Source organism: Coffea eugenioides, chromosome 2 (assembly GCF_003713205.1).
Source record: "Coffea eugenioides isolate CCC68of chromosome 2, Ceug_1.0, whole genome shotgun sequence".
Lineage (NCBI taxonomy): Eukaryota > Viridiplantae > Streptophyta > Magnoliopsida > Gentianales > Rubiaceae > Coffea > Coffea eugenioides.
The window spans coordinates 79,760,751-79,776,393 of NC_040036.1; the positions used below are offsets into that span (position 1 = coordinate 79,760,751).

The 15,643-nt window shown below is 37.4% G+C and overlaps 1 protein-coding gene across 3 annotated transcripts; it reads left to right on the forward strand.

Moving 5' to 3' along the window:
* Positions 1-1,248: 1,248 nt before the first annotated feature.
* On the forward strand, positions 1,249-15,643 carry LOC113761081 (protein LHY). Of its 3 annotated transcripts, XM_027303903.1 has the most exons (8): positions 1,249-1,640; positions 1,815-1,840; positions 2,165-2,398; positions 2,524-2,635; positions 2,890-2,951; positions 13,109-13,336; positions 13,466-14,908; positions 15,000-15,643. In XM_027303903.1, the coding sequence occupies exons 3-8, from the start codon at positions 2,360-2,362 to the stop codon at positions 15,417-15,419; spliced, it is 2,304 nt and encodes a 767-aa protein (XP_027159704.1). In that variant the 5' UTR covers positions 1,249-1,640; positions 1,815-1,840; positions 2,165-2,359; the 3' UTR covers positions 15,420-15,643. The 3 variants fall into 3 exon arrangements, with proteins under 3 accessions (XP_027159704.1, XP_027159706.1, XP_027159707.1); XM_027303905.1 differs by having other exon boundaries at positions 1,815-2,398; XM_027303906.1 differs by lacking the exon at positions 1,815-1,840.

Consider the following 15,643-nt stretch of genomic DNA (forward strand, 5'->3'; position numbering starts at 1 on the left):
CTGTTAATCCATTAATCCACGGGAGATATCGTACAAGCTTAGTGTTTAGCAAAATTTCTGATATTGCTGCTTCTCATCCCTCATCACTCTCCTCAACTTTCAACTTGAGGTATGGGCTCTAGATATCCATCATGAAAAATGTGGTAGAATATAAGAATATGTACCTCGTTGTTGTAACAAAACAACAAAAAGAAGATAGAAAAGCATCTATAAAAAAAAGGGAAGGAAGGAACAAAAATTGAAAAATTTTTGCACACGTTATTGTCATCATCAATTCATAATTAAAAAAGTCAAAATGAAAGTTGAAGGGAAGCTGTCCACGACAGCAATAAAAAAAAATTAAGCAAGCCAAAAAAATTGAAGTAGAGGTTAAGGTGAAAGCTAGATGATGGATGGCAAAAAAATGATTAATGCTTTTTCTTTCGTATAAAAAAAAAGGGGGCTAGATGATGGATGGCAAGAAATTTGAAAGACAAAGAAATATGGAAATGAAACTTGGGTTGGGTTGCTCGGGATGGGTAAAGTTTAAAGTGATCTGATTACGATGGGAGTCCAGTCCAACCCAACCACTCAAACCAAGTCCATTCAGCGCTTCAAGGGACTAAAGGGGAGCAATTCTTTTGGGGGCTGGGTTTGCTGCCAAATCCGTTGTAGTTGTCACTTTCGTTGTTGTGCTCCTTTTTGGGGTGTGGGGGGGGGGGGGAGGTTCTTTTTGTGGTTTTTTTTTAATGTAACCCCTAGCCCCCCAACAAGATTGAGGACGTGTCCGTACTCACTTGACGGGACGTGGAGTTACAATTGTGGAAAAGGCCACGTGGGGAGGGCTGGTTTATAGTGGGTCCCGTTGAGTGCACTTTTAAACTTGGCGCGTGATGTTCGCAGCACGGAGTTTGTGGTGAAGACCGGCGCAAGGCCTGCTGGGTACGATGAATGTATGGCACTGGGAGGAGGCAAGAGGAAGTGTGGGGGTGACGTCCAATCCAGTGCGCGTCGTCTCTGTCTGTATTCCCAAAAGTGCAAGGGAGTGGGGGCAGCTGGAGCAGACAACCAGCCACTAATTCCCTGCCACATGGAGTCATCCCAAACCCCTACTTCTCCCCCCACTGCTTCCTTACTTTACAGCCTCAAATAATTCCCCTCCCATTTTCCTATTTCTTGAAAATTAAATCCGCACCAATGCTACTAGTGGCTCAGATTTTTCCAGACACGTTAAAAAAAGAAAAAGAAAAAAGTGAATGTGAAAAAAGGCCCGTTGCCAGTTTTAGGTTCTCAATTTGGCCAAAACCCGGTTCTTCTCTCCAGTCTCCTCACCTTCCTTCTCCAGTCCGGCTTCCAGTCTCTTCTTCTTTCTTCTGTTCTTGAAGATCAGTCATCCGTGTTTTATTCTCTGCTCTTAGCTAGGGTTCCCTTCTTTTTCTCTTGCTCTCTCTCTATATCCATTTTGGCTGTAGTGCCAGCTATTGTGTGTGGGTGTGTGTGTGTGTTTTTTTTTTCTTTCCGGGAGTTGTAGTTTCCTTAGATTCCGATCCATCATTGTGCTGAATTAAAGGATGATGATGATGATGAGTGTGGGGTGAGTTCCCTCTCATGTATGGTCTGACTCGAAGCAAAACTTGTACAGTTTGTGGATATCTCCCGAGGTACTCAAACCAAACCAAATCTCATTTTTTTTTCTTTTTTATCCATGAAAAGCAGGTGGTTGTGGAAGATGGCTTTGTCTTTTAAGTTGCTATTATTTCTTCATTTCTTGACTTAATAGATGAGTACTGATTGAACCTTCTTTCCTTTTTTTTCCTTTTCTCCTCACATGAAAGGTTTAGGCATCATGCGGTTCGTTTTGGTGAGGATTCTGGATAAGGAATTTTCTTCATGCTCTGTCTCTCCCTCTATGTGATGGCTGGATTCTGATTTAACTGCAAATTCGATAAACCCCAAAGAATAAAAAGAAAGTAGTAAAAGATATGTTCTGTTTCTACTGTATCCGAAATGCTACTACTAGTAGTTAGTTGGTCCAGTGTATTCTTTATTCTAATACCAGTGTTCCTACCTAAGTAGTATCAATTAGTCTTTTGGTTGAGTTTTGACTTGAGTGCTAAGTATTATTTTGGGTAACAGAGGCGGATCCGCATCGAATTCTGTGGTTACTGCTTCTTCTCTTTTGCAGTACCTCTACTATTGACTACTTACCAGGTATCGCCCTCCACCACCACCATAACCACCACGGCCCACAAGATTTTTCTGCTGTTTGATGATGTGGCCGCAGATGAAAGAAAGCTCCTTTTCTATCCCTTGCTCGTCCGAGAGGATTTAAAGCAGCGTTAGCCGACGACATAGCCACCCTCTGGTCCTCTCAGTGTAGATGGACACTTACTCCTCTGGAGAAGAACTGATAATTAAAGTACACATAAGCTCCCTCTCTCCCCAACCCCCCACCTTTCTTACATTTTTTAATTGTGACCAGCTAGGTGCTTCATCCTCACTGGTCCAGCCACCTCAATTTTGCTGCCTCTCCCTCTCTTCCAGGCCAGGAAGCCTTACACTATAACTAAGCAACGTGAGCGGTGGACCGAGGAGGAGCATAATAGGTTCCTAGAAGCCTTGAAGCTGTACGGACGTGCTTGGCAGCGTATAGAAGGTTACCAATCTCCTTCCTTTTGATGCTTTATCACAGTTGATATCTCCATCTGGGCTCTCTCTCTCTCATTTGATTGCTTTCTTTTTATGTTTTTCAAGGTTGCTACTTTTGTGGTTTCCCTTAAAATTCTTCTCATCTTTTCTTGTTGGAGTATCATGCCATGTGCTCCTTCCGATGTATAATACTTGCTCTTACTTAGACAACTGTTCTTGCTCCTTTTTCTTTTTTGTTGTTTTCTATCTGGTGGTTTGCAGAACATATAGGAACAAAGACTGCGGTGCAGATCAGAAGTCATGCACAGAAATTCTTTACAAAGGTCAAGCACTACCTTCTTATTCTATGCTTGTCTGAGAGTCGCTTTACCTGTTCCTTTTCTTAGGCCGTATCACATTGGAAGCTTATTTGCCATGGATTTCATTTCACCATTTGCTCACCCATGGAAGTTCTATTAATTTTCATTTTAAGTTTCGCAAATTTTCTTGTGTGCTACTTTTACCCTGGGGATCATGAACTGCATTTGCCAGTAAAACTGCAGTGGACATTAAGAGCTAACCTTGCTATAACATTTTTCTGTTCTGAACTAAATAATATTGCAACTTCTAGGGCCTGAGCATGAGTAGTGCCATGAAAAGGCCATCTAGTATTGAGTGTTTTCCAAATTCTCCATTTTATCCATTATTCAGGAATCATATTGGTTAATGGAGAAATAGCTTCGTGATTGTGTATGAAAGCAAAACTTTGGTAAAGCAATCTGATCTACTTATAAATCTGTAAATCTTCTAATTTTGAGAATTAAATATAAGTTTGCTTCAAATTCATAATGTAAGTGAATGTTATCGTTCTTGAAAATAAAAGATGGTTTGTTATAGTTGTACTCATCTTTAGTGATAATTCTGTATAAATGAAGAGTGCAGCAATTATGATTGCTGGATATTTATATTAATTTATGTAGTTAATCCATTATATATTACCTCTTCAGCATAAACATGCATACGTGAAAAAGATAAGAGTTCTTTAGGTTTGTATGGAAGAATTGACCGATTGCACTTCAGATCAGAATAGGTGGGTTTATGCCTTCCTTCTTATTGCACTTTCATTTTGTGACGCATTTTCTCCATTTCCCATGTTTGGGCCAGAGTTATTCCAGTGCTACCTGTAGTAAAGGAACAATGGTCAAAAGTACTTGATGGTTAGACTAAATCACCTGACTGTGGCAAAAATGAATAATCCAGAACTCAGAGTTATCTTATAGGGTATCTCTGGTCAACGTGCTTTACAAGGTCTAATGCATGTATAACATCCTTACCAACATGGGAGAATAAGTTTAAAGAGTGAACAAGCACACAAATTTTTGTAAATTTTGGTAGATTAGACGGAAAAAAGTTAGATTTCTTACATAAATTGTTGATACCTACAAGGGTATAATGTGCTATAAAATGTTTCTGAAGGAATTTTTGTAAATAAAATGCGGAAATATATCATCTTCAACCTACTTTTTATTGCAGATAACATTTAACGAGGTACACATTTTAAGTCTCTTTATTTGAGTTGGAATTTCACATTCATGCAATCTTTACCATCTTCTTTTGTCATATTTCAATTATTCATCCTTAGGCATATCTCTCATTTTCCCCTCCAAAGCCATATGGGCAAAGCACAAAAGCATCCATAAATGTGTGTTTTTTTTAAAAAATTTTTAAAAAAGTTTATTGGACCTCCTTTGACCACTTCCTACAGCCAAGCACCAGATCTATTATTTTTTGAGTGGCTTTCCTAAAACATGCCTCAATGATTTCAGCGCTATACTCATATTTTATAGTGTTCCTTTGGAATATTTCACAGTCTTCACTATCTTCTTTTGTCATATTTCAACTATTCATTGTTTGGCATAACTCTCATTTTCCCCTCCAAAGCCAGATGGGCAAAAAAGAAAGCATCCTTAAATGTGTGTGTGTGTGTTTTTTTTTGAATTTTGCTGGATCTCCTTTGAACACTTCCTACGGCCAAGCACCAGATCTATTATTTTGTGTGTTTTTCCTAAAACATACCTCAATGATTTCAGCACTATTCCCGTATTTCATAGTGTTCCTTTGCTTCACCTAATATGTTTTTGCATTTTGGAGATGTTTCTAGCCTACATGGCTTAGATCCATGCATATTTTTAGAGTTAATCTTACACACATTGACAGTGTATACACTATCATTGTTGGATGCTTGGCACATATGCAAATTTTAGATTTCAAATTCAATTTCAGATTTGTTGCCATGCATCCAACGGTGATAATGTACATACTGTCAGCATATTGAAGATTAATCCATATTTTTATCAATTATCAATAACTTTGAGGCATTATTCTGTAATGCCAGAAACAATCCTTCGGTTTGTGGGCTATTGCCCGGGGCGGAGTTTACCTAGTGCGCACTCTCGGGTAGCGGCTGCGGGTTCCCTTGTCAAAAAATAAAAATAAAAATCCTTCAGTTTGAACAAATTTATGTTTTGTCATGCCATTTTATTACCTGTTGAACAGGAGTGGAAATATGAGGAAACATATTCATGTATATGTTTGAAGAGTTTTTTTTTTTTTTTTTTATACCCAAAAAATTTGGTGTATAAGGCTTCGGTAATCAAAATCTAATTCAGAGTAAAGATACTTAAAAAAACTTAAGTGAAATGGAAATAGAATGATACATGTTCAGGCTAGACCATTTAACTCTTGGTAGATAACGTGTCATGTAATCCAATTCGGAATCAAGATAGAGCAGCTGTGATGAGGTATTTATCCCTGCGCATCAGCCACTGCAGAATAATTAAAAGAGCTACAATTAAATGAGTGTTTTTCATGTATTGACAATTGGCTAAAACAGCTTATTGTATAAAAACTTAACTGAAGAATAATGAGTGTTTATCTTGTATTGACAATTAGCTAAGACAGCTACAATTAAATGTCTTTGTTTAGTACAACAAAGTTTCTTCAGCATCAAGTTACTGCAGTAGTGTGTTACAACCACAATTAAGAGGCTGACATGGTATTTGATGAAACACCTATAGCAATTTGACTAGACCTATATCTGTAGTAGCTTTTTGAGCTCTGTGAGTTAATCCAATCTGTAGGATGAATTTTTAATGCTGTGAAGTTATTTGAAACATGAATTTTAGTGCATCTCAGTTGGATGGCATCGGAAGAGATTGTAGCGCTGAAAATCCTTATGTGTCCTTACGTGTTCTCTCTTTTTCCTCTTTTTTTTTTTATGGGCATCAGCCACTGCAGAATAATGAATACAGCCTAGGACATTATAAAAGATTAACTGAAGAATAATGAGTGTTTGTCTTGTATTGACAATTAGCTAAGGCAGCTCTCCAATTAAATGTCTTTGTTTAGTATAACAAAGTTTCTTCAACACCAAGTTGCTGCAGCAGTTGGTACAACCACAATTAGGAGACTGACATGGTATTTGATGAAAAACCTATTACAATCTGACTAAACCATTGCCTGTGGTAGCTTTTTGAGTTCTGTGAGTTAATCCAATCCATAGGATTTTCAATGCTGTCAAGTTATTTGAAACATGAATTTTAGTTCATGTCAGTTGGATGGCATTGGAAGGGATTGTAGCTTGAAAATCCTTGTGTTTGTGTGTGTGTTTTTTTTGTTGGGGGGGGGGGGTGTGGGTGGTTGTGTGGGAAGAGGTTCTTGCTATTGAAGAAGTTTTGACTTTTAACCAGCAAGCTTACCTGAGTATCACAACAACAAATGTAATTTTTTTCTCTGAAGAAAAGGAATGTAGAAAGGGATGTCTGAGTATTCCAGTCTGTCAACTACATATTGGGTAACAATTGTTCGAAGGAAAGTTCTGTATAGCACTGAATCCTTTTCATGAAGTTGTGTGAAACTTGTTGTTAGCAAGTCATTAGTAATGTGAGGAGAAAGTCTTGAAATATGATGGAAAATAATAAAATTCCTTTTACTTGATTTTACTACTGCAGAAGAACCAAGCAAGCAAGCTAGTGGTTGTTCTTTTATTAGTTTACTATGTTATATAGATGGCAACCTTCTAGAAGTGGTTGAGGTGTTTCTACAAGTTTGATTTTCTTGCTTTCTAAAGTATGTTAGAACAGCTGTGTGGTTCAAGAAGTGCAATTTCTTCCATGTCAAATATGGAAGCTGGAATTTAAGATCTGTAACGCTCTAAAAGAAAGAGCTTATAAATAAGGAATAGAGAGATGGGTAGCCTTAGATTGTTTTTGAAATTTTACGTTCACATATTGTTGATTATCAATGTTTATGTTGTTTTATTTAAAAATTATTTTAGCAGGGGAGGGGTGCTTTTCTAGAAGCGGGAAGGGAAAAGGGGGATTTGAAGAACAATGTTTACTTAATTAACTGATAATGCATGATATTGTTAAAGGTTTTTAGGTCCCACATTCTTAGGTTTTGCTACATCAAGTGGGAAAATTACTGGTCTTCAAGGTGTTAAATATAGGTTCTTACGGCCTTTGAGTGGCAGACAAATACTCACAAAGGAAGAGTCCACTGATTTGCTCTAAGAGTTGATGAGCAGTTCCTGGAACCTAAGTCCAGTTAAGATGACTATCACATTTATTAAACTTAAAAATTAGAAACTAACCATAATTAGAATGATGTCTAAGCAGTCAGCTTTCTAGGACTGTATATTTTAAGATCATTATATCTTGCAACTGATTGCTTCTAAAATAAGTGAGCATCCAGGAAATGAGATTTGTCCAGATTGTTGATTGGAAGTGAAGGGGACTGAGTGCTCAGTGTTTTAGCTATCACTTATGTTACTCATCCCATCATACCCAAGCTGATTAACAGATACCTGCATCCCATCATACCTGATTAACAACTATGTTCCGGTTGTTTGAGTCTGTACCTTGCTACAGTTCTAAATTTAGTTGTCCCTGTGTAAGTCATGTAATAATCTAGTTAAAGTTTTGTCATAATTATGCAAGTTGCCTTGTTTATTATGTAATTAGTGTGGTTTTGGCATTTAAATTCTTGGAGAATCCACTCTTGTAAGTGTTTCTATCATATTGGTTGAGGAATTATAGTTGTGAAGTGCCTAAAGCTTATAGTGTAGTGTCAAAATTGTTGGCCTCATTCAAGAGGAGGTATTACTGATGGTAAGAGGTCACTAGGTCTAAGGGCTGATTTTAGGGGGTACACTTTGGAGAAATTTTCCATTTTGGTTGCCAAGAATTTGAAAAATAAAGAAAGAAGAAGACCAAAAAAAAAACATGGTAATTAAGTGGTATTAAAGACAGAATAGGAATTTTCTTTGTAAATTGCATATTTTTTGATAACCATCAATTAAACCAAAGTAGTAAGTGTCTGCTGTCATGCATCAGCATTGTTCATCATGAAGCTGCTTTTCATTGCAAGCTATTAGCACAATGTTACGATGTGTAAGGCTGGTTCTTTCAAATCGGTAGTTATTTGTTCATTGCCTTGCTTTCAAACTGTCCTCACTCATGAATGAGAAGAAGAGAAGGTTGAAAGGATTGTATTGTTAATTAGCTTTGTCAATATTCTCATTGTAGTTGGAAAACTGCACACAACACAATTGCTGGTGTTTGGTGTATTGATCTCCTTGATTCTGTACCGGGATGGCTATCAGTCAAGTTTAGCTAAAAGTTCTTGTTCGCAGCAAATATCACTTCTCACTACTTCCTTCAGTCATATTACATTCTAGGGCCCATCTTTTGAAACCTCTGCCACCTGCTCGACCAAGCTCAAGTCCGACTCAAAATTTGAATGAACATTGAATGCTGTTGTGCTTGGCTTAATTAGTTGGCAAACCAACTAAAGTTTACAGGTTCAATAGTGCAATATCCATAACATGTATACGGACAAAACTGTTAAGGAATCAAGATGATCTGTTCTCTTTTTATTCCATGTTGCAGTACTACTAGTTTACCTTCTTCTTTTGTTGAAAATTTGATGAGCTAAATTGATCATAATGGTTTGCTTTTTTTCTTTTTCTTTTTTTTTTGAGGCTGTAATGCTTTGCCTTATAATGAATTGCCACAAAGAAAGTGTTGCAAGTTCCATAATGTAATATTCATTAAGTGTGGTCAAAGAAAATTGTCAAGGAATTAAATCCATTGGTGATTTACTGTCTTTTGATATCATGTTGCAGTACTATTTTATCTTTTATTTCTTGTTGATTAGCATAGATCAACCGTTCATATTGTTGTGTTTTATAATATCAGTGAAGAAAATGTTACAATTGTTTCTTAAAATGTTGTAGTTATACTTCGCTCGGAAAAAATTTTCATCCATATTAGCAATCTGAAAGTTCTCAATATAGTAAAGTATAATATAAGGGAAGTTGGTTGTAGCTATGCAGGAAATTATTTGGTGTTGTTTTGAAGTTGAGGTTCTTTATCATCTTATGCATAGGCACAACGAAACCTATGCAACCTAAAGAAGTAGATTGTTTGTGTACTTATCCAACGTGTATCTATTTGTTGTTTTAGATATATGTAGCATTTATTTCCACTCTGCCTAGGAACTTGAGTTTATTGGGTGTCCAAATGTTGTTGATTACAGATTATATAGGATCCAACTTCTGAATTGAGACTGCCTGCATATTTTGTCTTTTCTGGCCTCTGTGATCTTCCATTTTCAATCTTTTGATGGTTATAGCTAGGGTTGATAACCTATAACCCTCCTGTGGCTTAGTGTTGTACCACATAAATTGCATATGGTTTTGAAATGGCCATTTTATCCCTTTGAATTAATGTATATATATATCAAGTTTTAGGTTAAAGTTAATGATCAAAACTGAAAAGTCAACATTTTTTACATCTTATCACAAAATGGCAAACAAAGCCTGTAAAATATATTTTTTAGGTTTTAGAAATAGAATAAGTCTAACTCTTGCTTCATTGGAGATGGAAAGAAAAATTACATAATCATCCCACCAAGGTCTTCTATGTATTCCAGTTTCTGTCCTCATCCTACTTAGTCCCTAATCAGCAGCCATGCAAGTCACTCAACTTCATACCAGCAATATCTCCTCTGACTCAAAGTAGGGATATGCCCGGATTTTGGACCATTTTAAGAAATCACTGTCGGCATACTCTGGAACTATCTTTGGAACAATATTTTGTGGGCTGGACTGTCTCAAGACTACCTACCTACCATCAATCCTGAATTTTCATTGGTGGACTTTTTGCTTGAAAATTAGGATTTATGTACTTTATGTACCTTAATGTGCCATGCCCCTAATTTCTCAACTTGTATGACTGGTGCTTGGGGCACTCTCTTGTTAGTGGTTGAGGTGTATTACCATTGTGAATTTTGTATTTTTTTCCTAAACGTAAACAAACTGATGTCATCCTTGAAGGTTAGTTTTGTGGTTTCATTTGAGTGACATATCACCTTTCCCCATAAGGACTGGGGTGTGAAAGGCCCACCATGACAACCATGTATTGCATGATTAGACCAGGCTTGACATGATTCATACATTTACCTGGGAGAATGTGATTTAGGAAACTTCTAAAGTTTTGGTTGCTGACACCGTCAGGAAAGGACAAATTAGTAACTCATGTAAGTTTGAGGAATGTGTGCATCACTGGTATCCGTGTTCAGAGAGGACGTGAAGTAAGAAAAGGTGTGGTCTTCTATTCTCGAACCCTAATTACGTACCTTAAAACTTTTGATGAGAGCTTGACAAAGGAGAAGAGCAGTACTATAATGACAAAATGGGAAAACAAGGTAAAATGAAGAGCATATGTAAGAACTTTCACACATTTAATCAAATTACAACTGAAGGATTATGCCAAGGCTGTGTATGAGCAACAAAAGGAGATACCAAATGTGTGTAAGTAGTGATGTTAATTTTGGTTCACAGTCATAGTTGTATGTCCTACGAGGTTTTCAGTATACCTTTGCTGTTCAAATGTCGAACTCATTTAAAAGTATAATGCTGACTGGAGAGTCCTCTCTGGTTCTAACAAGTACTTTTTCGTTAAGCCCATTACTTTTTCGTTAAGCCCATTGAATTCAATTGCCTCTTATCATGCGAATCGCGAGTCTTTCAATTGCCTCTTATCATGCGAATAAAGGGGGCATTTTTAGTGGATCAAGATTAATAGTATAAATATTGGTTTTCATTTAGACTAATTCAATTGCCTCTTATCATGCGAATAAAGGGAGCATTTTTAGTGGATCAAGATTAATGGTTTAAATATTGGTTTTCATTTAGCCTAATTCATTTAACTATAAAAACCTATTTTAGATTTCGGAAACAGGCAGTGCTGTATCCTTAATGTTGCTTTTGATGTGTATGACTGAGCAATTACCTAGCTCTTAATCCTTACAAAAGTATGTTCAATATATTTGGTCATTTTGAGTTCAAAATTGCGCTTGTAACTTTGATTTTTTTTTTTTTTTAAATTTTGAATGGGTTTGTATCCTCAACTTATTAAGTATCCATAGTTTTGAACAATGTTGCTTTTGATGTGTATGACTGAGCAAGTACCTAGCTCTTAATCCTTACAAAATTATGTTCAATATATTTGGTCATTTTGAGTTCAAAATTGCGCTTGTAACTTTGATCTTTTTTTTTTTTTTTTTTTAATTTTTGAATGGCTTTGTATCCTCAACTTATTAAATATCCATAGTTTTGAACAATTGGACATGTGAAGATGTTTGTATTATAAGCAGTAAACACTATTCTAGTAGTAAAGTTCGTACTCTTGGCCCATCTCTCTGAATTTGAGCAATTCAATTTGGAGCAGAAACATGTTGGTCACTAAACTACCCATCCGTTTTAGGCATATAGCAAAATGCTATACAAAACCTCGTTTGGTCTCAGAATATTTGAAAAAGGCATAGTTAAGTGGTCCTTTAGGCTTTCTTTTTTCCCTACGTAATTTTGCCATCAGCACTTACTGTTGTATTGGTGTCAAGAAAAAGGGTTGAAAGCAAGAAAGTAGAAGTGGAGACAGTTATATCAGGGTGATCAATGGTGCTGATTGGATGATTAGGAATAAAACTGTTTAATGGAACTTGAACAGTGTACTTTAAGAATAAAAGGATTGTACTGATATAGGTGACTGACAGGCCTTATAGCTCGGTGATTGTTTGTTATGCTTTAGACGTCTGGACTATGGTTCAAAAGTTTATGATGAATAAATATTTATGAGAATGATGCTTAAAAAGTTAATGAGATTTTAGAACTTTCTTAGAAGATAATTTTGTAGAAGGCCAAAAAGGAAACCATCAAATGTTGGTTTCTCACACTGCGATGCGACTTCTTGTGTGGTATCTACGAAATGATTACAGTTGCAGAATCCCCTTTTATTAATCATTTTTGGTATTTATATTTCCCTGTTTTATATTTCATAGGACCACACTTCTTCATGTGAGAATTGGAAACAAGCAAGTTAGAGGAACAGGCCTTTTGCCAGTTAATGCATGTGTGTGAAGTGAAAGTGGGTAACCGCTGGTTGTGAAGGCAAAATGAGCTTGGTCACACCAGCCCCCTTGATTTTGAGTTTGGTGATCTTAGATTGAGAATTAAGCCTAAGATGTGAAGTACTCTTTCCAATTTTTGGTGCCCTGAGAGCTATAGATTGCTTTAGGTGCCCTGAGAGAGAGATACCAAGAAAATCATAATGCTGTAAATCATCATAGCTACAAGTGTTGAGATTCTGATTTACTTTTGGCTTGCCATTTAATAACTTGAGGTTGAAAGCCCCTTTCAGCAAGGGTCTCAGCAGCCAGCCAGAGGAACTATCAATATTATGAATTGTGAATTGGAACTATCAATTGATACCACACAATTTATGATGGTTAGAAGTGAGAGTTTGCTGTCTGTCTGTTTGATTTAGTGTATACTCGTGCAACTCGAGTACTTATTTTTCAGGGAAAAAAACAAAAAAGAAAGATGAAAAAGGATTAGCTAAGGCCAATTTCCATCTGGAGGTGAAAAGATGAGATGTCTTTGGTTGTTCTTGTTGAGCTTTTTGAATAAGATCATGTCATTTTTGAATTATCAACGTGCCTTATTCAATGAAGAATTGGGGTAATACATTTGAATTTGTTCAGGAGTCGACATGTTTTGATTAAAAATCTAATATCTTCAATAATTCAGGATTAGTATTTATACAAAATTGTGATGAGGGTGACGCAAGGAGTCTTTATATGATGATGCAGTTCAGAGTTCCCCACTTTGACATTCTCGATTTATAATATTATTTAAACTAGGCTAACTGCATGGTATTTTTCATAAGAATCTTGCATCCTATCGGGCTTGAGGCTAAATGTCAGAATATCTCATTTGAATGGTATGTGGTCCACTTCAATTTAACATTGTTTATCAGAATGTTCAACTTCAATTCAGCACTATTATCAGATTGCTGCTATGTGTACATCCATTCGCACGAATATGCTTCTCCATCTAAACGGGGGTAAGTTAAAAGTTTTGCTTTCTAATCTTGTGCAGTTGGAGAAGGAAGCCCTTGCTAAAGGAACCCCAATAGGACAAGCTCTTGATATTGAAATTCCACCTCCCCGTCCCAAAAGGAAACCATGTAATCCATATCCTCGAAAGATGAGCATTGGTCTGCCTACTTCCCAGGTGGAATCAAAGGATGGAAAATTAGGGAATCCAAGTTCTTCTCTGCCCCAGGCTGAACACATACTAGATCTGGAGAAAGAACCAGCTGCTGAGGTATTTACTTTGCACGGTATTATCTCTTTTCAGTATTTATTGAATTATAAATCATCATCTCGGGTTTTATTGGTTTATTTGCCTGTCAGACATTATGAATTTTTTTCCTATTTACTGCATTTATGTCAGAAACCTGAGGGTGAGAAGTTTGAAGATGCTAAGGAAAATCATGATGAGGGTGAATCCAATAAATGTTTCAACCTTCTCCAAGCATCTCCTGGTATCTCCCCATCTTCAGCAAACACATGCTCCTCAACAATGGCTTCAGGAAAATCGTCTGTCCTTAAGGAGTTCGTGCCAATTTTCAATGAGGTGGTCAATAGGGATGAAACTATTGAATCCTATGTTACTGTTGAAGCCGGACCAAATCAGAATTCAGACAAATTTTATACCATACAGTCATTTGAGGAGAATGGCACTTGTAACAGCAGAAATTGGGCAAATGCACACTCTTTAAATGATAAACCGGCTCAAAACAAAGGAAATGTACCGGAACAATCTGAAAATATTGACACCTCGCCAAAAAATGGTGTACAATCTCCGAAGAGCCAACCCAGACATGTTGCGGTGCACATTCTTGATGGGAGCTTAAGAATGAATGCTCCGAATGTTTCTGCCCATATGCCATATGAGGAATCCTCATTTCATGAGATCGGTGGGGTTAATTCAAACATATTCTCTACTCTTTCTTCATCTGCTACATCTCAGCATCAGAGCAGTGCATCCAGGTTTTCCATTAGCCAGCCATTTGTCGGTTTCAATCCTATCTGGACTCCAGTCCATCAAGAAGATTACCATTCATTCCTGCATGCGTCCTCTACCTTCTCAAATCTAATTGTATCTGCTTTATTACAAAATCCAACGGCTCATGCTGCAGGAAGCTTTGCTGCTAGTTTGTGGCCATGCTCAACCACAGAAGCTCCTGTGGAGTCACCTGGAGGAAGTACAGGAGGATTTACAGCAAGACAGATGAATGCAGCTCCAAGCATAACATCAATTGCCGCGGCCACAGTGGCAGCTGCAACTGCATGGTGGACAGCCCATGGGCTTTTGCCACTTTGTGCTCCATTTCACATGGGTTTAAACTATGTGCCTGTTTCAGGCTCCGCAGTTCCTGCAGTTACCAATCAACCAAGAGTTGACATTACTGAAAGAAGAGAAGAAATCAGTGGTCCTCCCTTGGATGCTAAACATCTGGAACCAGAATTTTCTGAAGCTCTGCAAGAGCAGCATTCAACCTCAAAATCACCGACTTTGTCATTGTCAGATTCTGAGGAAAGTAAAGGTCTGAATTCAAGTAATAAATCAACTGCTAAAAAAACTGATAGTGCAGCAGTGACTGATGTTAATGATTCAAACAAGCCAAAGGGTAGGAAACGGGTAGACCGCTCTTCATGTGGATCAAATACACCTTCGAGCAGTGAAGTAGAGACAGATGCTTTGGAGAAGCTTGAGAAAGGAAAGGAAGAGTTAAGGGAACCTGTTGTAAGTCAGCCTATTGCTGATTCTAGCGGTCGACGAAGTAGAAGCTCCAGCAGTACAAGCGATTCTTGGAAGGAGGTTTCTGAGGAGGTACTCAAATTCCCCTCTTTGTGCTCGACTCTGTCACTTTATTTGCTTTTCCTTTTCATATGTGCTTTTGTTTTGCTCACTTTGTTTGCAGGGCCGGCTGGCTTTTCAGGCTCTATTTTCCAGGGAAGTACTGCCACAAAGCTTTTCTCCTCCACATGATTCAAAGAATAAAGGAAAGAACACTAATGAGAAAAATAAGGATAACGCAGATGAGAAAGGTGACGAGGGATATCTGCTAGACCTCAATGGGAAGATGTGCATGAATTCTGCCATTCATCAAGAATTGGAGAATAATTCGAGTTTAAGATGTTTAAACATCACGGAAGGGGGACTACTGACTACGGGAAAACTGAAAGTGCGTCGGACAGGATTTAAACCTTACAAAAGGTGCTCTGTGGAGGCCAAGGAGAACAGGTTGGTATGTGCTGGAAGCCAAGAAGAAGAAAAAGGTACGAAGAGAATACGGTTGGAGGGTGAGGCTTCCTACTCATTGAACATGCAACACAGATGACAAAGATCTTTGCATGTTTCAGAGTGCAGCATGTTATTACGTCTATCTAGTTTGATTATGTTTACTTTAAAAGCTCACGAAACTTATCGTGTAGATCTGCTACAATTTGTTATTTTGGAGCTGTGCAAATACTACGCATAAACATCCTTTTAATGCAATCTGTAATTGTAAGAAAATGAAAGGACCTTGATCAGGCCATTTCTTTGAAATTGTCCTTCCCTTCA